Source organism: Cricetulus griseus, chromosome 4 (genome assembly GCF_003668045.3).
Source record: "Cricetulus griseus strain 17A/GY chromosome 4, alternate assembly CriGri-PICRH-1.0, whole genome shotgun sequence".
Taxonomy (NCBI): Eukaryota; Metazoa; Chordata; class Mammalia; order Rodentia; family Cricetidae; genus Cricetulus; species Cricetulus griseus.
Window position 1 is genome coordinate 207,467,527 of NC_048597.1, and position 22,587 is coordinate 207,490,113.

General features: G+C 43.4%; 1 protein-coding gene across 2 annotated transcripts in view; it reads right to left on the bottom strand.

Moving 5' to 3' along the window:
- Positions 1–7,571: 7,571 nt before the first annotated feature.
- Pik3cb (phosphatidylinositol-4,5-bisphosphate 3-kinase catalytic subunit beta) overlaps positions 7,572–22,587 on the bottom strand; it is a 102,389-nt gene continuing 87,373 nt past the window's right edge. For both annotated transcript variants that reach the window (XM_027414260.2, XM_027414261.2), the window contains exons 19-24: positions 21,789–21,867; positions 15,793–15,960; positions 13,837–13,960; positions 11,503–11,648; positions 9,909–10,041; positions 7,572–9,079 (exon numbers count right to left, since the gene is read on the bottom strand). In XM_027414260.2, coding sequence (XP_027270061.1) covers positions 8,942–9,079; positions 9,909–10,041; positions 11,503–11,648; positions 13,837–13,960; positions 15,793–15,960; positions 21,789–21,867 — 788 coding nt within the window. In that variant the 3' untranslated portion in view covers positions 7,572–8,941. The remainder of the gene's footprint in view (positions 9,080–9,908; positions 10,042–11,502; positions 11,649–13,836; positions 13,961–15,792; positions 15,961–21,788; positions 21,868–22,587) is intronic.

Here is a 22,587-nt window from a genome sequence, read left to right on the forward strand (position 1 = left end):
CGTCCTAGACTGACACCACTTTGCTATTCACCTACCCAAAGTTTCCACCTATGTTTTTGAAAAAGGCTTTTATTTATCAATTTCTTTGCATGTAACAGCTTCTGTTGTTATGGAAGAACATGAGGCACTGTCAAGGTAGGGAGGGACCATTGTCTTAGAGTTTCTATTGCTGTGAAGAGACACCATAACCAACTCTTATAAAGGAAAACATTTCATTGGGAAGGGACAATAGTATGAGTTTATCCTTTACCAGAATACTTCTGACTCTGGCAGGCAGTAGTCTTGTAATCTTGTGGGTAGTTCAAAAAGTCAAAGCTCAGCTGGGTGCTGGTGGTGCACACCTTTAATCCCAGCACTCTGGAGGCAGAGGCAGGGGGATCTCTGTGAGTTCCTGGCTAGCCTGGTCTACAAAGTGGATTCCAGGACAGTCAGGGCTACATAGAGAAACCTGGTCTCCAAAAAAAAAAAAACAACCTCCCCCCCCCAAAAAAAAACAAAGATTCAAATCTCAGAGGTGTCCATGAGACTCAGGTCCAGTTCTGAGTGGCAAACACAGTCAGGAGATTTCAATCAGTCCTGGTTTTAGAAGACCCTGGTTATGAGGGAGGAGTTAGTTCTTAGTGAACTTCAAGCCTGGTGAAGCTCATTATGAAACAAAAGAAACAAAGCTCACATGTCTAAAGAGAAGAGGAAAACAGTGAGATGAAATACAACTAATGTGAGCACAGACAAGTCCTTACTGTACGAAGGCCACAACTGTACAGATTAAATCTAGAAGGAACAAATCAAAAGGGGTAACAGTGATAAAGTCGGACTTCTGGGGGCCCTTGTGGGATGTTCTATCCCTTTGTGACTCTGTTGCCTCCATTCAAGAGCCCTCTGATGATTTACCAAAGCAAACCTTTCTGGTCACCACTCCCTCTCTATCACCACAGGCAGTATTAACTGTTCTCTCTGTATCTCATCAGAATTAATCCAGCGGGATCCCGAGGACCACGGATCAAAGGGGAGACCAGATTGCACAGCATTTCCTCTATTACAGTAAACTATTTATAGGTCCCACCCTGAAGCGTTGGGATTTTACTCCCTTACAAGGACTGGGTGCTTCTCTCTGAAGGGTGTGTACAGCTATTCATGTCTAACCCAAGTGCAAGCAGAGAAAAGTGAATCAAATTCAGTCCATCATAGGTCCAGAAAAATTTAACCATGGGCAAGAAAGCCATGGTGGCATTTTGACAACAGCAAAGAACTGGAGGCAAAGTGTCCATCGACACCAGGTCGTGTGACTCACTGTCTTGGAGTCCAAGAACAGAACTCCATACAGCCATACACACGAATCAACTACCAGCCTGAACAAAGTTACATCCCTGAAAAGGGAAACTGCACAACAGCCTGCTGTATAGTCCTGTGGACGACAGACATGAGCACGAGCCTGCATTGTCAGAACCAGACACGTTAGGACAGGAAGGACTGGAAGGAGCCGGCTTCTGAGATGTGCATTCTGTTCTATTTCCTGATCTGGGAGGGAGATACTTAGATGTGTTGGCTCACTTTGTGATGACTCTCTGACCTGGACCCCAAGACATCTCTTAAACTATGCCCTGTTCTGTGTATGACCGCTGTATTTCAACTCCAAGTTGTGAGAGTTCTTTTTGTTGTTGTTTTGTTTTTCTTGAGACAAGGTTTCATTATATAGCCCAAGCTGGCTCCAAACTCATGATCCTCCTGCCTCGGCTCCCCCAGTGTTGGAATTAGGGGTATATTCTCCAAACTCAACTAAAAAGTTTTTAAAACTATTTTTTATGTATTTATTTTTTGTGGTGCTGGAGAGTGAACCCAGTCCCTCACCCATGCTGGGCAAGTCTTCTACACATTCTACATAAATGTAGACTTTAAAAAAGCTGAAGGAGAACTGGGAGATGACTCAGCAGGTAAAGCACCTGCTAAGCAAGCATGAGGACCGATGGACCTGCAGTAGCTATGCCTTTAAAGCAAGCAAGGCACAGGAGAATAACCAGAAAACAACACGTTTTCTCAAATGGCACCTGCCTTGCCCTGTCTGGTAGCACAGCTGAGTGAGTTACCAACTTGCTACTCTGAACTAAAGCCTTGCCCACAGTACTGGAAAGATCTCCACAAGCACCATTATAACATCTGGTCCACAAATATGGACCATATTCTTTTACCCCAAAGTTTCTTCCATGGGGACTGGGGTTGCTTATAAAATTTTTAAATATATAACTCATAAACTAGGACCAAGGAGATGTAAATTATAATGAAAAAACAGTGAAGAGTTTTTTAAAAATATATATATATGCATATGAGCTTATATAAGTATTTTCTGAATTCGGTCATGACCAGAGCTTGCTCCCCCCCCCCATCACACACGCAGACACAGTCTTCCTGGGGAACTACTAAACTTCAATTCCAATTAAAGTTATTTTCGCCTTGGGCCTAGAGAGATGGCTCTCGATTTAAGATCATTGGTTGGTCTTCCAGAGGACCTGGGTTCATTCGGTTCACAGCATCTGCATGAAGGGGGGATTGGATGCCCTCTTCTGGCCTCAGTGGGCACCAGGCAGACATCCGGTGCATAGACATGCATGCAAGCAAAGCACTCACACACATAAAATGACAATTAGAAAATTCTCGTCCTTCTCAATAAAAAGGCTCATTTCTACCCACTCCCAAGAACTCAATATGCAGATGCCAATTTGAGAATCATCTGGCAAAACAAGTGGAACTGCCTACATTTTCATTGATTTCAGAAAGTGATCCAAATCATCCCACTGGGCCCTAGTGATCTTGGCTCTAGTAGCAGGAGAATCAAGCTCAGGGCCAGACTAGCTGCTTAGTGAGACAAAGACTCAGTGAACAACTGGGGAGATGGGGCAGAAAGATGGGGCATGTGATTAAGGGGCTCAGAAGTCTGCTGTGAGACTGGGCCTTCCAACTATGACAGGGAAGTTAGTTACAGCCGCCAAGTTTGAACATCATGGCTGCCTAAGTAAGACCTGAACAATTTCAACACCGGCTGACACCCTGGCACAGATGGGGAAATCTCACAGGATCCCACCCCTGGATGAACAGCTTCAAGCAGTTAACAACTAATGAGAGATGGAGAATTAGTCTTCCCAAGGCATGAGCTCCCTGATTGGTCACCCCTGAAACATGAATGCAGGCAATACCAAATGGATTCAGCAGGCTGTGTTTATGTTTATTCATTTGCCTGTATATGTCACAACAGTGACTAAAGAGGAGGAGGTCCATGGATTTGGGACATGGCAGAGGAAACGAGAGGGACATGGGAAATGGTGTAATTGTATCTTAATTACATTTTAAAAGGGATACACGTGACAGGAACTAAAAATCTGGAAACAAGCTTTTCTTTCTTCCTTTCTTTTTTAGCCTTCAAATCACTTCACGAAATTCCTAGGACATAATAGTTACTCTGTAAATAAGTATTTACTGAATGCAGTTAAAACAGAAAAAAGGGTTGGAAATGCAACTGAGTGGCAGAGTATCTCATAGCATGTTCAGGGTCTTTTTGATTCAGTTTCCAGGAAGGAAGGGATGGAAGGAGAGAAAACTCCCCAAATCTTGAAAGAGATATGGACATCATGGTATCTGAAGTGCTTATCCCCTCCCCCCCCATCCCAAGCAGAAATGACTGGAAAAGAACCTTTCTCCCCATGACACCCTATAGTTGAATGTCAAGAGTTCAGAGAAATGACAGAATGCTGAAAGCTGGGAAAGGCCAAGGCCAGTGCTGTTCATTCAAGCTGACATGATATAGAGGCTGAAACTGTGACTTCTTGGATGTGACCACAGTGAACCCTGCAGCTTCACAGTAGTAGAGGTGAGAATTAGATTCCAAAGAATGGAAGGATTAGTGTTCAGTTTCAGAATGCCCTTGGTTAAGACTGTGCCTGTCAAAATCGAACTTTCCAGAAAAAAATTCAAATTCAAGGCAGATATTATTGTAGGTGACTTCCTTCCACATTTCTGCTTTCCATAGCTCTAAACTATTTTCCCCCAGAGAACACAGTGTGATTTTCAACCCCAGCGTCACTAGGGATGGACCATGGAAACTGGGAACTGTTCCTTTATCTTTTCAGGAAACATTAATGGAAATTTCAGCCAAGCTTAAAATGTATCCAGAGGGTGGGGGCAGCCATATAGACTCAGATAAGGAAGAGGCTTGGCAACACAGCACTGGCTCATGGGTAATGCTCACACCTCTGGCACCCATGAGTGTAATAAAGATTTTAACGGAGGCAGACCATTCCCACAGAATGCCAGAACTTAGAACATTTAATAACAGGACTCCCTGTGTAACCCAGGTTGTCCAAACAGTCACCATCCCCCTGTCTCTGCTTAAGTGCTGGGATTATAGGCTATACTAAACACATGACTGCTCATTGCATTTTTAATGCACCCCTCCCCACAAGAGAGGACATAGGAACACAATGTATTTGTGTATCCTTTAGGAATTACCAAGTCATTCAATCTCGTTTAAAAAAAAAATCACCCAATGAATTATGGACTTGAAGCAGAGAGCAGAGTTCCCGTTTGCATTCTGCTCTAGGTCTGTAAGAAACAGCACTACTTTCTTGTTTTGTTTTGCTTTTCAGTTAGCAATCCTGGCTGTGGTTGGCCTCTAAACCTAAGAATGTGTTCATTCAGTGCCTTTCTGTTAGGGTAGCCAGCTGCCCAGTGAATAAGGCTTGTCAGTCCACACACGGTCAAGCTTTGAAATCACTGGACAGGCAAGGGGAGACTAAGGCATGACACGAGGCAAGAATAAATCACATACTGCACCCTGGGTGTCAGTGCTCTGGGAAAAAGGAGGTGGCTCACATATCCCCGGAGGCACCCCACCACACTCTGTCTCAGAGTTCTGGTCCCAGCTCTTCCACCCAGTGGCTCCCTGCAAAGGCTCCCTACTGTCCTTTCCCATACCTTCCCTGGTGGCCCCTGAACAGATGCTGGGGACTCAATGGCCCCTACTCACCTGGGACACCCCACAGGAGCAGGAAGCCCAGCAGAAGCACCATGGTGACTGTCCAGGGGGTGGCAGTGACAGGAACTCAGCTGTCCCTGGGTCCCCAGCTTCCCTTACATCTAACTATCTATCTACTGGTACCAGGATTACCCCATCAAACAGGGCAGGTGCATCTGGCACCTGTGCCAGCTCCGCCCCATGAGGTTACCAGGGCAACCTGGGACAGCTTGGGGTTAAGAGGAAATTCCCTGTGCTGCTTTTGAGCTGCATTCCCTGACCTCACTGTTCAGTTGTCTGGAGTTTGTGCCCCTCGCCCTCTCCTGGCCCTTGCCTTCCCTCCAGAAACCAAATGTAATCCACGCTACTCGCACCACTAAATCGACTGGGTAGACATCTCTGTCGTCTGTTCCACCTTCTGCTGCTCACTGCAGAGCCTGGCCTGGAGTTCTAGGAGGTGACAGAATTGGGCAGCGGCAATAGCAATCTTCTTACCAAGGTGGGTGAACTGAAGTAGACTGTACGGAAAAAGATCTTGCAGTAGGATAGCCCCCCCCCCCGCCTCTCTTCTGTCATTCTCCTGTTCATTCTGCATTGTTCTTCCTGGACAATGTCCACCTAACTGCAGAGAAACTCAGGGCTGCACCAGAAAAAGCAGCAGATTGATGCAGTAGGAAGGAGACACGGCACAGGGGTGGCCACATCTGCATGAGTTATTTAGAAATGGCCCCTACAGCTCAGAGAGCTGCTATGAAACACACACACACACACACACACACACACACACACACACACACTCTCTCTCCTGCCTGGCACATAGCAAGTATTCTTTTTTATTGGGCCAGAAAGTACGGGGGAAATTAACCAGAAATATTAATAACTCAGCTGCAATACTGGCTGCACAGTAAGATTATGTGGAGAACACTTTATTTAAAGATCAATGGAAGAGCCACACTCAGGGACATGCGAATTTAACATGTGTAGAACCCTGCCGACTTTTAAGGCATCCGGATACAGATCCATGATGGTATGAGGGACCTTGGGAATGACCTCTTAGCCAAGGAAACAGGAATCCTAGCAGCTATCAATACAGGTACACAGTATTTGGAATTTACGTCTTTACCTCATCACATTCTATGAAGCAGGGAAAGGTCCAACACTGAAGTCCTCCACTTCTGTCATACTGTTCAACCAAGACTTTGTATTGTTGCTTATTTGTATTTTGCTTATTCTGAGCACTTTTAGAGAGCAGAAAGTAACATTAGGGGATGTGGGGACATAAAGATCAGCCAGGTGACCTTGAGGTAGGTGCTCTAAGACAGAGTAACAGAGAAGATGCTGCTGCAGAGAAACCTAGGGGGCAGAGATGTCTTGCCCTCCTACATCGGATGACTTCTGAACTCAAATCTAAAATTCCTTCAGGAAGAAACAATTGTCTGGATACCCTACAGGCCTACTACAGCCCAATCTCATAGAGACATTTCCCAAGAATGCTAAGTAACCCACTGGCTGTGGTTGAGGCATAAGAGCCTGGGTTTTAGGATGCCCCAAAGGACCAAAACAGGAGCTGGTTAAGGTAGGTGCATAAACAACTCTTAAGAGTTTTTTTGTTTTGTTTTGTTTTGTTTTGTTTTTTTTGTTTTTTTTTAGAGAATCTGCTGGACCAAAGGAGAGTTTAGGGTGGCACCACTATAAATACTTCTGAAAACAAAATTAGAAAATACTAGAAACCATTTCTACTTGATGGCTTGTTTTGAGTCGGGGTGTGGTGTAGCTCAGGCTGCCCTCAAATTCACTGCAGCTGAGAATGGTCTTGACTTCCCTCTACCCAAGTGCAGAGATTATAAACACCAATAGCTGGATTCAGATTTGGTTAATCTGAATAAACATACCCTGGGACAAAGAGTAATCCCTGTCCACAATGTGGCTCCTTGACTATCTGCAGGCTGTGCTTCCTGGCAATCTAATTCTAGCCCCAATATTATCACCAAGTTCTCAAAGCTAACCTGGAAGGAGCCTGGGCTTTTGGTTCAGAGTTGGAGAGAGAAAAATATGTTACATAACAAGCTTGGTATTTAAGAATATAGAGAAATTTGGACCACAGCCTGTTCAACAGCAAGGCATTGGTTAATCAGGCCTTCTTTCAAGCAGATGTTTGTACAGCCTAGAGTGCTAATTCATCGTAGGGGGTGGCTAGCTTTCTGCCTTCTATCGGCTCTTCTCAGCCAGACACAAGCAATTCAGCAAGCACGGATGGTGTATCTGTCCGTATCTATCTATTGAGCCACACCACCCTGGCTGGCTTTCCCACACATGTGTGCACATGTGTCGAAGGAAATGAGGTTACGATAGCAGACTGATGAAAACACCCTCGCTCCTTAGGATTCCATCAGTCCAAGAGGCCTACCAGACTGTCCGTGGTGGGGAAGCAGGGCAGAGGTTCTGAGTCTCAGCTCACTCCTGAGGTTGGTTTGTCTACTGACTTGGCCATTTTGGGAGAGTCCCAGTGGCAACGGGTTCCAACGACACTGTGTTTCCCACAAAGAAAAGGCCCATATGTCCCCAAACAGCCGAAACCACCCATTTATTTGACAGAGAACATTAAGAAGGACAACAAAATTAAACAATCTTTAATAAAGTTCCTATAGAAAACTGAAGTCACAGGGCAAGCACTCAGTTGTCTTTCCTGTGTCACTGAGGATTGAGGGCTCCCATTCTCTTTGGAGAAGAAGCAGTAGTTCTGCTGGACCTTGACAGTTCTGAGCACTCAGCCATTACTCAGAAAGAGCATCCATTTACACACCAAACCAGTAGTTCCTATTGCACATGTTAATATTACTTGTCACCTAGCACCCTAACTATATGGTACCTCAACAAATAAATTAAAGATTTCCACGTGGCATGAATCCACTTCAATCTGAACTAATACCATTGAAAAAAAATCACATTATTTATACATTTTAATAAATACAGTAAGAACAGCTGGCATATTACTAAAATACTGAAATTTAGGTTTGGAGTTTATTCCATAAATAGATTCCTTTTCATTTGTTCACTTCCTTGGCTCTGTCTACTCAAGTATTGTTTGTGTTCTATGAAATGAACTCTCAGAGCTACATAGAGAAACTGCATTCATGTATGCCTTAGTATTGAAGCAGATGGAAGAACTGGATCCACAGTTAACTGCAAAGTAACTTAGGCAAAAGCTCTGCTTTTGTAAAACTTTAAAACACAGGCTGAAGAATACCAAAGAAACATCTTTTTATATAGAACTCCCTCTAGAAATTTTATAAACATATATGCAGCGTATGTATATATATTATATTTGCCTCACCAATAGATTCTCAGCAAGTCTGGCTGGAATGATGCCATCATGATAGATAAATATTAACAAAATTAGTGAGTTTTCACAGATTTAAAATATTTCCTTTGAAAAATAATAAGTTCAACATAATCAATGTAATTTGTAGCTTACATAATTTAAAAAGGAAGGGAAATACCTTTCTTTGAAGCCTCGTTTGGAGAGTCAGAACAGCCCCCAGCCCCCAAATGTAATGGTAAGTGTTGGCTGAGAGGCAGTACTTGGTCACAACACTGAAAAGAAGTATTTACACCTCTCTGGTAAAGTACCAAATACTGAAGGGGAAAAAAAAATCCCACATAGTCCCTGGTAGCATTCCTCGCGTGCAAGGTCAGCAGGAAAGGGTCCTCCATGCTGTTGGCAATATTCATGACGAGTCCTGGAAGCATTTGAGAAACAGAGGGTGGGCATCACGGGGTGGTTCAGATTAGGCTCTGTGGGAGGCCTTGTTCTTGATTTCACTCTGAGTTTCAGGATTTCATTCCCTTTGCATTTCTGGCAGGGTCATGTTCAATTTAGTGCAAGTGCAAAATGGAAAGGAAGCAAATGGGCAAGTCCACTAGGAGTCAAGACCGATGCTAAGACCTGTAGTCTCTGCGGACTGTGTGAGCCATCCAGTTCACCTTGGTAGTCCAGCTTTCCCTGAGCGCCTCGTCAAACTTTTGCTTAAATTGTTTGAGTGCTTCTTCTTCACTCTTTCCTAAGGCAAGAGAGTCCTAAAGATGAAGGAGAAAAATCTGACTCTATCCAGCCTTGACAGAGACATGCAAACATCATGATCTATGAGAGGCTGGTGTGGTCAGCCTCCCCATCCAGACTGAGAGTTCCAAGTTCCCATATAATTGTCATCTGCACAGCAAGATGAACAGCCCAGGAAGAACAACAATATGGCCTTAGCAAAGGGTTGTAGAGGATGAAATTAATGCTAGACACAGTCGCTTTTCTGGTCAGATGACTGAAGGGCCATTAACACAGAAAGCAAAGGCAAACTGGTGGGAACCAAAGTGTCAGGAAGCCGCTGACCCTGTGTGTGGGCAACAAGCCCCAGCCTAGTGCCCTGCTCTGCATGCTCCTTCTATTGTGGAAAAGTTTTAAGTTAGAAACTCCTTTTTAAACAGCTCCTTCATTTGAACCTCACAGATTCCCCCAGTCCCTGCTAAAAGCCAGAGGAAGTTACTTTGTTCCTCTCCCTCTGGATGTTTTATTTTTAAAAAGATGACTGGAGGTTGTCACCTCTTAAGTCTTCTCTGTTAAAGAAAAAATTACATTTATTTGTGTGCATGCCCATGTGTGAGTCTTCTGTTTCTCTGTATGTGTATGTGTGTGTGGCCCTGTGTGTGCATGCGTGTGGAGGTTAGAATGGATCTTTAAGGAGTCAGCTCTTTCCGGCAACTGAACTCAGACCCTTGGACTTGGCAGCAGACTTCCCATCTGAGCCATCTTGCCAGTTCCCTTTGGGAATGTTGAATGGAGCTCTAACTGAGCTCTTGCCCACAAAGTTCAACAAACATACAGAGAAAGGTTTTTGTTTTTTTTTTTTTTTACCTTAAGATACTGTATATCTTTGACTGATGTGAGTTCGGGAAGCCCTGCAGTCAACATCAGTGCAAAGAGGGTGATGAAGAGGTTCCCATGCCGCCGTAAAATCAGATAGGCATCTTCACAGCACTGGCGAAACCTTGAGTTGTAGTAGCACCCCAGGAGCATGGTGTTGGAGGGAGGTCGGCATTTGCAAAGAAAAACAAGCAGGATCTTTAGAGTGGGGCATCTCCATGAGCAGAAGGTTCAGCTCAAGTGTGATGCTTTGAAAATAGTCCCAGACTACAGTTTACACACAGAAACCACACACTCTAAAGCCATAGGTCTCTCTTCAAATCCTAAATGATTAATATTCTACAGTAATAGGCAATACGACAACCTGGCTGTTTACTTACCACGAAACATGAAAACATTAAACAAGTGACTGTTATAATGCATGGGCATTTCTGAATACCCTTCTGGGCTCTGGTTCACTAATCTCTTCAGTCCCTAAAAACTAAGTTGATGCTGTGCACTCCTTGTTGTTTTGCCCTTTCTCCCCTTTAAGACAATAATGGCCAAGCCATCGAACCCAATTCCCACAGAACTAGAAATGTTGGTATCAGCCTTCAGTGAGCATGCAGTGAAGAGGCCACAGGACACACACCTCTACTTCACCTAATCACCTTTGCTCACATTTAAACTTTATTTTCACATTAAAACTTTATATTTATTTATTCATTTAGAGTGTGTGTGTGTGTGTGTGTGTGTGTGTGTGTGTTGGGAGGTCAGAGGACAACTTAAGGGTATTAGTTATCTCTTCACACCATGGAATTCTGGGGATCAAACAAACTCAGAGCCCAAGCTTGGTGACAAGCACCATCACCTATTGAGCCACATCATCAACCCCTTGTGTCCATGTTTTAAGATAAAGAAATGCAGGCAAGAAGATAAGTGACAGGGAACATCCACGAAATAATGTCTGCTTTGAGCCCAGGCTCTCTTACTAGTCCCCACGCAGAAGGACAGTAAAATGCTTACTCTCCCAGCATCTTACTGTCAAATATCTTAGTAGTTTGGGGATAGACTTTTCTGAAATAGACAGAGGATGCAATAAAACACAGTAATTTATCAAATGCTCAGCACCCTCTGTACTGGTCACTTCTGAACTGGTGAGGAGCCGAATCTTCTGTTATCAGACCAAGAATCTCCCAGACCAAAACAAGTCCTCAGTTAGCAGGACACTTAAAGCTGTCTACTTGACAGAATCTAGAGTCAGCTAGGAAATGGCCCTCTGTGCGTGCCTGTGGGGCTATCTTGAGGGTGTTTAATCAGCAGGAGGACCAGGTGCTGCCATTCCCTGGCTGGGATGGTGGAGAATGGGAATGAGTAGCAGCTGCTGCTCTCTGCTTCATGGCTGTGGACACACGCTCCTGCTACCATGATTCCCCCTCTTCAAGACCCCAAAACTGTGAGCCAAAATAAGTCCTTTCTCTTTCAGGTTGCTCTTGTTGAAGCATTTTATCTTGGCACTGGGAAAGTATGGAAGAGTTAGGAAATGTGAGGCAGCTGGTTGAGAGAGGTGGTAGATACTTCTCCTTGACACAAGGGCGATACTCACCTGCCAAACTTTTCTGTATTTCCCGTTTTTCCTTGTTGAATGACATGAATGAAGTCATAAGTAAGAATAAAAGGTACTCGCTCTCTTTTAATGCCGAATTTAGATTTGAAATTCCCGAGAATATGTCCAAAATCTATGTGGAAGAGCTGTAAAACAAATGGGATCTTATTTTCCCAATGATTCTCTGATATTTCTATTTGGTATGTTTTGTAGTGTTAAGCCCCAATTTAATATATCACCCTACCTGAGCCATTCCCCTGATCACGCCTATACAGGACCCACCGTATGTACCACGGGGTGCTTAGCATCTCTGGTCTCTACCGACTAGATGTTTAATGTCCCCACCAACTCATCCCTACTTAGAATAGCTGGAACTACCACAGCAAATGACATACATTTTCTAGTGTAGACTGGTTTTGGTGGTTATCCTTTTCCTGGCAGCCTCCTGAGAAAAGATGCAAAGAGAGCAAAACATGGTGGCTTAGGTTTGTAATGTTACTCCTCAGAAGGCCATGGTAGAAGGACCCAGAAGTTGGGGCCAGCCTAGTGAGAGCCCACTTAAAAACCAAAACACAGAAACAGTGCTGATGAGGTCCAGCTCTTGAGACCTTGTATGTCTGAAAATGCCTATTCCTGGGCCAGATGTGGTGGTACATATGTCAGCACACGGGAGGCAGAGGCAGGTGATCTCTGTGTGTCTGAAATCAGCTTAGTTGATACATAATGAGTTCCAGGACAACCAAGGATACATAGTAAGACCCTGTCTTTAAAAAAAAAAATCTATTCTAAGGCTGGTGAGATGGCTCAGTGGGCACAGGAACTTGTTACTAAGCCTGATGACCTGAGTTTGATTCCCCACAAACATAGATATAAAAACAAACGTAAAAGGTCTATTAAAAAGTCTATTCCATCCTACACTTGATTGCATGCTCAAGGTTAGAACCATCTATCCCCCAAGTTACCAAGGCTAACTTTTTTTTTTTTTGGTTTTTCGAGACAGGGTTTCTCTGTGGCTTTGGAGGCTGTCCTGGAACTAGCTCTTGTAGACCAGGCTGGTCTCGAACTCCCGCCTGCCTCTGCCTCCCGAGTGCTGGGATAAAGGCATGCACCACCAACGCCTGGCTCCAGGCTAACTTTTATAAACTTAAAAAATTTCCAACACAGCTATTGAAAAGATCTGGAAAGGCACTTGCCACTATCCCAGGACCCACATGGTGGAAAGAGAACTGATTCCCACCTCCAAAGATGTGCAGTGGCACACATGAGCCACTGAGCCATTGCGACACCTGTGCATAATACCAAAAAAAAAAAAAAAAAAAAAAAAAACCTTACAAATAATACCTTGCTGTTTATAAATAATTGAGAAAAATAGTTTCATTTGAAATTAAAGCACCTTCTCTGGCTTCCCTAGCTATCTTAGAAAGATACTACCTGTATTTCTCCCAACCCCTACAATAATCAAGTTTAATGTTCTAAAAGTTAAATGAACAAAAACAAAACAATATCAGGACTGGAGAGATGGCTCAGTGATAAGTGTAAGAGCACTGGTTGTTCTTGCAGAGGGAAGTGACCAGGTTCAGTTCCCAGCACCCACATGGCAGCTCACAACGTTATGTAACTCCAGTATCAGGGAAGCTGGTGCCCTCTTCTGACTTCTACAGGAACAAGACATGCACATGGCACACAAACATACAGACAGGCAAAATATCCATTTAAACCAAATTTAAAAAGAGAAAGAAAAAAATGACTCAAGGTGGTTCACCTTGGTTTTATTCTTTTTTTTTTAGCATTTTTTTTAAGATTTTATTTTATTTATATTGAGCGTTTTGCCTACATGTATGTACGTGTACCACATGTATGCCTGGTGCCTGCAGAACCGGGAGAAGGTGTCAGATCTCCTGACACTGGAGTTACAGACAGTTGTGAGCCACCATGTGTGTGTGCTGGAGATTGAACCTGGGTCCTCTGGGAGAGCAGACAGTGCTCTGAACTGCATTGCCATCTCACAAGCCATCAACTAATTATTTCTTCAGTTTCCACTTACTTATTTTGAGACAGGGTCTTAAACAAGCAACTTTCCTGCCTCAGGCTTCTGAATGCTCTCATTATAGGTACATACTACCACACCAGGCCCAAATACAAATTCTTGCAATAAAAGAAGAGGTCACTTTTAAATAACAGCAACTGCTAAACATTTAGTAAATGCTTACCACCCAATTATAAATAAATGATCGTATAAAGCAAAGAGTATCTGACATGGGATTGGTGGAATGACAAAAGGACAAAAACACAATGGCACCTAAGCCCACTCATGGCCTCTGCAGTGCAGCTTACCTGGCCAGTTTTTTTCACCATGATGTTGTCACTATGCCTGTCACCAATGCCAAGGACATAAGAAGCTACACAGTAGCCAGCACAGGACAGGGTGAACTCCTCAATTGCTCGGTCCAGGTCATCCCTGGAGACAGACACAGAAGCAATGAGTCAGACCTCCTGCCCAGGGGATGAGGCACCATGCTGCTGCTCGTGACTACACACAGAAGTCCTACCACCTGGCCAACACCGAATGAGCATAAAGTGAAGGAAAGGTCCCTTGAAAGAGTCAGTCAGGCTGCTTCTGATACCGCCTCCCTGGGCCTCAGCCATTTAAGTCCCTGTGTCCTGGGAGTCCTGTTCCAGTGGGGCTTAAGCTTACATGAATGGTACTGTGTGCGGCCACCATGGCTTTGTTATATCATCCTGGGGCCTGGGAACATTTTTTTTTTTTTTAACCAGCTTTTTTTCAGTTTTTAGCTTTTTAAAGCCAAGGTCTTACTCTATAACCCAGGCTGGTACAAAAATCACCTCGGAGCTTGCCTGACCTTGAACCCATGGCAATTCTCTACTCCCTCAGACTCCTAAGTGCTAGGATTATGGGAGGAAGCCACTTCAGTCAGGGTGGCCTCACATTAGAATCCAGGTTTCAGAGTCAAGCATTGTCATTCTCACCATGCTGTCAGTGACCTCAATCAGAAACCAGGATTCAGACCTTGTGAGGAAGGCTGTAAGACTGAAATTGATTTGATTCTCATGTGAAAGTTCCTGAACAATGTGAATGATAACATTTAAGTCTGATTATAATTTAAGCGTTTAGCCAAAATTACTTGCAAAGCACTTTTCTTCACAGTAAAATAGTCCCTAGAATAGTGATGTTGTCCATCACCCAAACCATAAATAAACTTCTTATTCTTACAGTATTATTGAAGTGAGGTCCCGTAGCTATGTAGTTCCAGAAGACCCTGGATTTTGATTCTTCTGCCTCTAACTCCTGCATGCTGAGGCATGTGTCACTCAGTGTCTGTGCTCCTAGGCACCAAACCCAGGGCTCTGCAAATATTAGGAAAGCACCTACCAACTGATCTGTATCCCCAGCCCAGGGACAAAACTTTAAATATTATTCTTGTAGCTTGAAGAGATCACAGACTATACAAATTCATTTACTTCAGTCATAAAATTAACCTATAAGGGCTGGAAAGATGGATTCTTGGGTAAGAGCATTTGCTGCTCTCCGAGAGGATCTGAATTTGGGTCCCAGCACCCACATTAGGTGGTTCACAACCTCCTGTAACTCCAGCTCTAGGGCCTCTAAAACCCTCTTCTGGACTCTCTGGGCACATACCTACACAGACACACGTGTATACTTAATTAGAAATAACAATAATGCTGGCGGTGATAGCACACACCTTGATCCCAGCACTTTAAAGAGAAGGATCTCTGTGGTAAACATGGTGAGCTCAAGGGCAGCCAGGACTAGAGACACCCACCCCCTCCTCCCCTGCCACCCCCCCCCCCCCGACAAAAAATCTTTTTTAAAAAATTAACCTATTGGAAACCTAAGTTCATATAGTCACATATAAGTCGATGCTACAAACAACAGCATGAATCCACTATCTTAAAAATAGTTACACTCTAACATACTGGATAGCTTCTAAACTTTTGAGATGAAGTAGATGTTTTAATATTTTAATAAGGGGGCTAGAGAGATGGCTCAGAGGTTAAGAACACTGGCTGCTCTTCCGAAGTTCAATTCCCAGCAACCACATGATGGCTCACAACCATCTGTAATGAGATCTGGTGCCCTCTGCTGGTGTGCAAGCATGCATGCAGGCAGAACACTGTACACAAGATTTTAATAAGGCCAATGCGGCATTCCATTTTGACTAAGGCAATAAACAAAGCAAACATTTCCTCTTTCTGGCCACTATTATCTGCTTTAGTGTCTGTGTAAAGAAATGATGTGGACACACTCACCCAGAATTGTACTCTTTAAGCCAGTTCAGGAGTGCATCTTTGTTGAAGGCTGCTGTGGCAGCCACGTTGCTACTGTTCAGCTGAATGTCAGCGATTGTCTCAGAGGTGCTAACAACCTCAATGAGGCCAGAGCGATCTCCTGTTGCTAAGCAGCCATAGGGAAGCATCCTGGGAGGGAAAAATAGACATAAGGGACCATGTTTTCTATGGGAGAAAACATTAATTTTGTAAGTTTTTCCTTTGACTTAGAAGAATTTTATTATTGACAGACTTGTCATTTCTCAGTAACACCATATGGAAAATAGAAGTTCTTCTACCTTCTGCTAGAGAAGGCTTGGGCCAACAGATGGAATGATTTACCAGAATGCTGCATCTCATGCATCATTTGCTATGAAATTACACTTGTGAAATATTAGATTCGCCTGCACTGATGGACAGAAGCACGTTAGGCATACAAGGAGTCATCCCCTTTTACTCTACATCTTTGGGACCAGGATAATTTTTATGGAATGTGCAATGGCATCTTTGTTAAGGCAACTTCACTCTGCAAATATTTATATCCACAACCTTGCAGTCATCCTTCACTCTCCTCATAACCAGCATTCAGTTTACCAGACTTAAACTGGTTCAGATCCAGGAATGGTAATCCTAGAACTTGAAGCTGAGGCAGGTTTGGAAGTTCAAAGTCATCCTGGGCTATGAAGTGAGGGAGGGAGTGCAGAAAGGGGGAGGGGCCATAGGAGGAAGGAGTGGGAAGGAAGTGGAGGAAATAGAGAACACAAGCCCAGAATCTTAGTAATTCTGCACCCCTACCTGCAAACACCCCAGTCCAAGTCACTGCCAATGTTCACCTAGGAATTCTCAACAGTTTCTTAGCTAGGCTTCCTGGTTTCCCCGGCAGCAAGACCTACTTCTTCTGACAAAAGTTCTATATGACACCCTAGCCCTACCAACCAACCCAACCAACCCAACCAACCAAAGGACAGAATGTATGGGTTCACTAAATGGCTGGGTGCAGCCATGTGGCACACATTCTACCAGATACCAGACATGATTCAGAAATAAGCAGTCCCTATTCTCACTAAGCTTCTGAAGAACGAGGAACAATGTGAGTATGATTGCTATGAGGGGGTGCCCTGGCAGGAGCCCAGAAACACCTCTTCAGATGGGACAGGGGAGACGGCTCAGCTGTTACAAGCACCTGCTACTCTTACAGAGGATGCAAGTTCAGTTCCCAGCACCCACATCAGGCAGTTCACAACAACCTGTAACTCCAGCTCCTGGGAGATCTGATGCCCTCTACTGGCCTCTGAGGACACCTACACTCACATGCACACTCACAAATACACTTAATTGAAAATTTAAAAAAAATTAAGATAAAGAGATGGCTCACTGGGTGAAAATGTTTGCTATGCAATAGTGAGGTCCTCAGTTCAGAGCTCTCAACAACCTAGCTCCAGGTTCAGGGACACACTCTCTTTCAAAGGAACAAGGTAGAGAGTGATAGAGCTGGACACCCGACTTCCTCCTGGCTCTGTACATGCTCCTCCTGCATCCCCTTTCCAGAGAGTTGACGACTTATCTGAACTATACAGTAAGACCAAGGCCAACCTGAGGAACTTAGAAAAGCCCTATATTTAAACAGACCTTTTGAAGAGGGAGGATGGGAAGGAGCAAAGTGAGGAAATGATTTGACATGTTGGAAAGATGGCATGGGGTCCTACTGGTCACATGAAGGTTAGAGAGGCAAGAGAAAACGGTGTGTGTGGATGTATAACAATCGGATGAAAGGCTAAAGCTGTGTTAGTTTCTAAAATTACTTCTAAAAAAGAATTTAATTATTGTGTATTCCTTTGAATGAGAACTACACTGCTGAACTACATTCTGGCAGACTAAAATATGAATGAATTATTTTAGACCTATATTATTAATATACTTGTCTTTCTTAAGAAGACAACTAAGGAACATTAAATATTTTACTAGTGCCTGGCAGCCTATTGTGTCACAACCCATGTAAAGCAAACACTTGTGGGTTAAAGTGCACTTTCTTGCTTTCCTGTACCCCTTACATCCCACTTACAGCCCAAACTGGGCACAAGTCCAACAACTTCCTCTTCAAAAGCAAGCAATGATGAAAGCAATCAGTGACTTAAGGATGGAACATTCACAATGGGAAGGAAAAAACATCCTCATCTGAAAGACAGTTTGACAGAAGTCATGCTGGGGGCAAACTTTTGGAACCCTCCTTAATCATCACATGGAGGCCTCTCTTGCCCTGAATGTCTACAGGCTTTATAAGGGACAGGACAACACTTCTAACGTTTACCTTCCTTTCTCACACTCTCTGACCTGAAGACAATGTTACCTTCATGGGAAAACAGGATTTTAAAATGAGACACACTGCACTACAGAGAGAGGAAGCAGTCCTTTATCCCTCCTTTACTGAACTGATCCAAGTCAGGGTAGCACCTCAGTTCACTGGCAAAGGTCAGAGTGCAAACTCACCTTACGTAGTGTCCGCACTGCTCCCACATGTTTCCTAACCCCTGACCCTGCCAATGCCAATAGCACTGAATATCTTACATGTAACTTTCATAGAGTCTCTTAAGTGAGAAAACTCATCAGTAGAGTCAGGCATGGTGTTGCACACCTTTAATCCCAGCACTCCTGAGGCAGAGGCAGGTGGATGACTGTGAGTTTGAGGCCAGCTTGGTCTACAGAGTGAGTTCTAGGACAGCCAGAGTTACATAATGGAGAGTTCCTATCCCCCTTGACTACCTCAAGAAAAATTCCTCCAGTGAAACTTAGATGTATGTATAAGTGAATAAACACAATTACTGATTTTTTTAGTTGACATGTAGCACAGGGACAAGTGATACAGAGGACTGCCAAGTCTACTAAATGTCACACGGATTTGAGGTTGACAACTTTTCAGTTGACAGGAAAAGCTAACTAAGTAGTAATTGCTAAGCAAAAGACATGGTGTTTCAACTTATTTATACCTTATAGATGTTCTGCTTTTGACATGAAGGATACCAGAGTATCATGAGCCATCAGAGAAAATTTAAATGAGCACAAGTATTTTGGTTAACGGAAGCATGGCATTGTTACTAAAATAGTAACATATAGGAGGCACCCAAACATTTAAGATTGACTGAAGAGTGCATGCTGCACGACCCAGTTTAACCTGAACAGCTGCTCAAAAGAAAAACAAACACAACAGGCATGCTAGAGCACTGATATTTATAGAAACAGTAAAGAAGGTTTGGTGAGAAAGAGATAGGAGTTTGAAAGAACTCAAAGCTCTACAATTTAAAAAAAAAAAATGGGGTCAGAGGACAGAATGCCACTAACATCCTTCTGCACAGGACTGAGCACACATCCAGCACTCTCATGCGTGACTGGCTCCCTTTATCTGAGGTTACAACGACAGTCATGGTGCTAAATGCACGCCAACTTTGGATGGAATGGACAAAACCAAAGCAGAGACGACAAAACTGGCTTGGAGTTTTCAACTAGGCTGATGGGGCTAAGAAGCAGCACTGAACAGCCAGTCTTCAGCTCAGGTTTTATAACTCGGAAAGGCCCATCCTACAGTCAAATCTTCAACCAGCAAAGGATCGCCTGGTAGTCTCTGATAATCACAGAAAGAACAAAGGAGTCACCAAGCCAGAGTTTAAAGTTTCTTTTGTTATAGGATCTGTGGTGGTTTGAATGAGAGTGGACCCCACAGGAAGGCACAGGAGGTGTGTCACTGGGGGTGGGCTCTGAGGTTTCAAAAGACTCCTGCCATTCCCAGTTAGTGTGTTCTCTCTGCTTCCGGCTTGCTGTTCCATGTGAGAGCTTTCAGCCATTCTAGCTACCATGCCTTAGCGCCACAATCACGGACTCAAACCCTCTGAAACTGAATGTCCAGTTAAATGCTTTCTTCTATAAACGGCCTTGGTCATGGATCCAATCAATAAAATCACTTTCCTGTAGTTTCTTTTATATGGGAGAAATCAGTAAACTTTTAGGATGGGCTAGAGAATTTTAAGCACTGCAAGGTAACTCTGCTGTTGGAATATATAAGCAGCCATAGACAATTGTGTAAGGAAGGGACTATGTGCCATTAAGATTTTATTTACCAGATTAGGTAGCCCATGACATCTTACTGAGCTCATGGTTCATAAGCAGAGGTTCATTTACTGCAGTGGTTAATAATGACTGCTGACTGGTCTGAATGAAGAAATAACTACAGCATTAGTTTGGTGTGTCCGGGGTGGAGGGTGTTGCCAGATAAGATCGTCTGACAGGGAGGATGTGCCAGGATAGAACGAAAACAAGAGAAAATAAGAAAGCCAGCAGAACGCTGCCACCCCTTTATTCCTCTGAGTTCTTATCTGCAGAGAAGTAAATAGGCAGCCTCTACCTTCCAAGGCTGGGAGCTGGTCTTGTCCCAGTGAGTTCTCCACAATGGTGGAGTGATACCCTCTGAACTATGATCCCAAAACCTTTCTTCCCTTGAGCTGCTTCATGTTAATATATTCTGTGTCAATTTGATGTGTGTTTCCGTGTTTTTCCTTCCATCGTGGCATGTGGGAACTGAACTCAGCCAACTGCGCTTGTGCTGCAAGCTTTTACCTACTAAACTATCTCACTGGCCCCTACATTGCTTCTTGGTAGGAATGTAATCACAATAACAATAACAACTAAAATAACACACTCAGCCTCTATCTGTGATGTATTCCTTATGAATGAATGGTTAAGGGAATAAAGCTATCATTCACACATAACAGTGTTTTTAAGTAATCAGAAATTCACAGGTTAAAGGAAAAATATACCACATACAGTGACTGTTGGGCCCTTTTTGGGTGAATTTTGACATGGGGTCTTAGAGCTGAAAGAAGTAGACACACATGCTCCCACTCCTAATCCAGAAGCAATCTGTAATTGATAACTACTTGCAAATAAAATCGAGTGCTGGGATTAAAGGTGGGTGCCACCACGGTCCAGTTTTAATTTTATCTTTTTTTGTTAATTTTTATGGATCTTTTTGCCCCACATGTCTTTTATGTATATTTTATGGCTTCTAGTTTAGCGTTTTTATGGAATTCCTGAGTGTGAGAACAAGTGGATCTGTTTCCCGTGCCTTCTCTTGTGGGTCTTTTCCTTCTGTTTGTCTGTTTTGCCCAATTCCGACATGTTGGTTTGTCTTTATTTATTTATTTATTTAAGATTTATTTATTATGTGTACAGTGTTCTGCTTGCCTGTTTCCCTGCAGGCCAGAAGAGGGCACTAAATCTCATTACAGATGGTGGTGAGCCACCATGTGGCTGGGAATTGAACTCTGGACCTTTGGAAGAGCAGGCAAGTGTTCTAAACCACTGAGCCATCTCTCAGCCCCTAGTTTGTCTTATCTTACCATATTTTATTTTACTATTCTCCCTTAGAAGGGGATGGATCTGAATTTCTACTGTCCTGATTTCTCTCACATGTTAAAAAAGAGTAACACAACCTTATGGAGCTGTGAGGTTTGCAAGAAATAATCTACATGAAGCTAACAAAGTGCCTTGGTTTGTCAATGCATAGCAACAATTTCAAATCTTTTTACAAAGGAGTTCAACAGGTTGCAAAGACACATGGCTGGAATCCCAGCACTTTAGACACTGAGGCAGGATAATGAATTCAAGTCCATTTTGCCTGTAGAGAAAGTTTAATACCACCCCGAGCTATATAACAGACCCTCTCTCTCAAAACAAAAGTCACCAAGCTTGAAACTGGAACCTGGCACCTGACTCTGGATGCTTATTCAAGTTGTATTAAAGTCCAAATCTACCCTTCTCTGGAATCTCAAGCACATGCAGTTTTAAGTATGATGAGATTCAAACAGGGTGATGGTTAGAAAGCACACAGTAAAAGGCCGTACTAACTGTTGTTACGAACATAATTAAAAGAAAAGGGAAGGGCTCAACAGGAGGAAAACACAAAATAAGCAAAGCACTTGAGTGCTCACCGAAGGTCCAAACCGGCCTCTTTCCAGAGCAGATCCATCAGGCGTAGCATCTGCAGCGTCAGCATGTCCTGCCGCAAATCTAAGGGAAAAGCCTGCTAAGTTACATGCACTTGCCACCTTGTGCACACTCCCCCACCCCCACACTTGTTAGCTCAACCTTAGGCATTCAGTCAGATTCACTAAACCTATTGCCAAGCACTGGAATTTTCCCACAATTTTAATCTTGCCTATACTCATTGTATCATACAGGCTCAGTGATCAGAATTTCCCTGTGTGGTTTCAGAAATTAAGTTTTCAACTGTTTCCCATGTGTGAACTACTGTACCAACCACAAGAATACCACGAAAGTACATTTCTACATATATCACGGCATTGTTAACTTCTCCCGCCTTTAAGGCTTCACAGAAAATTCTTAGGAATCATACAAGTAAGTCAGTGCACTAGAGTCCAGAAAACTGTAATGGTTGATTTTATTTATCATTATGTCCATGGGTGCTTCTAGTCTCAACACTCATGAGATTGGAAATTTGAAGCCAGCCTTGGCTATATAGTGAGAATATATATCATAACAAAATCATAACAAAAGATAAAAGTTATGTCAACCTGACACAACAGCACACAACTGTAATCCCAGTACTTAGAGGTGGGGAAGGTAGGGGGCATCAGAGTTCAAGGCCATTCTTGACTATATATAATGAGTTCAAGGCCAACCCTGGTTACGTAAAATTGTCTTTCTTCTTCTCCCTGCTTCCCAAAGAGTACTTTTGAAAAAAATAATGTCCAAGTAAACAAGTTATAC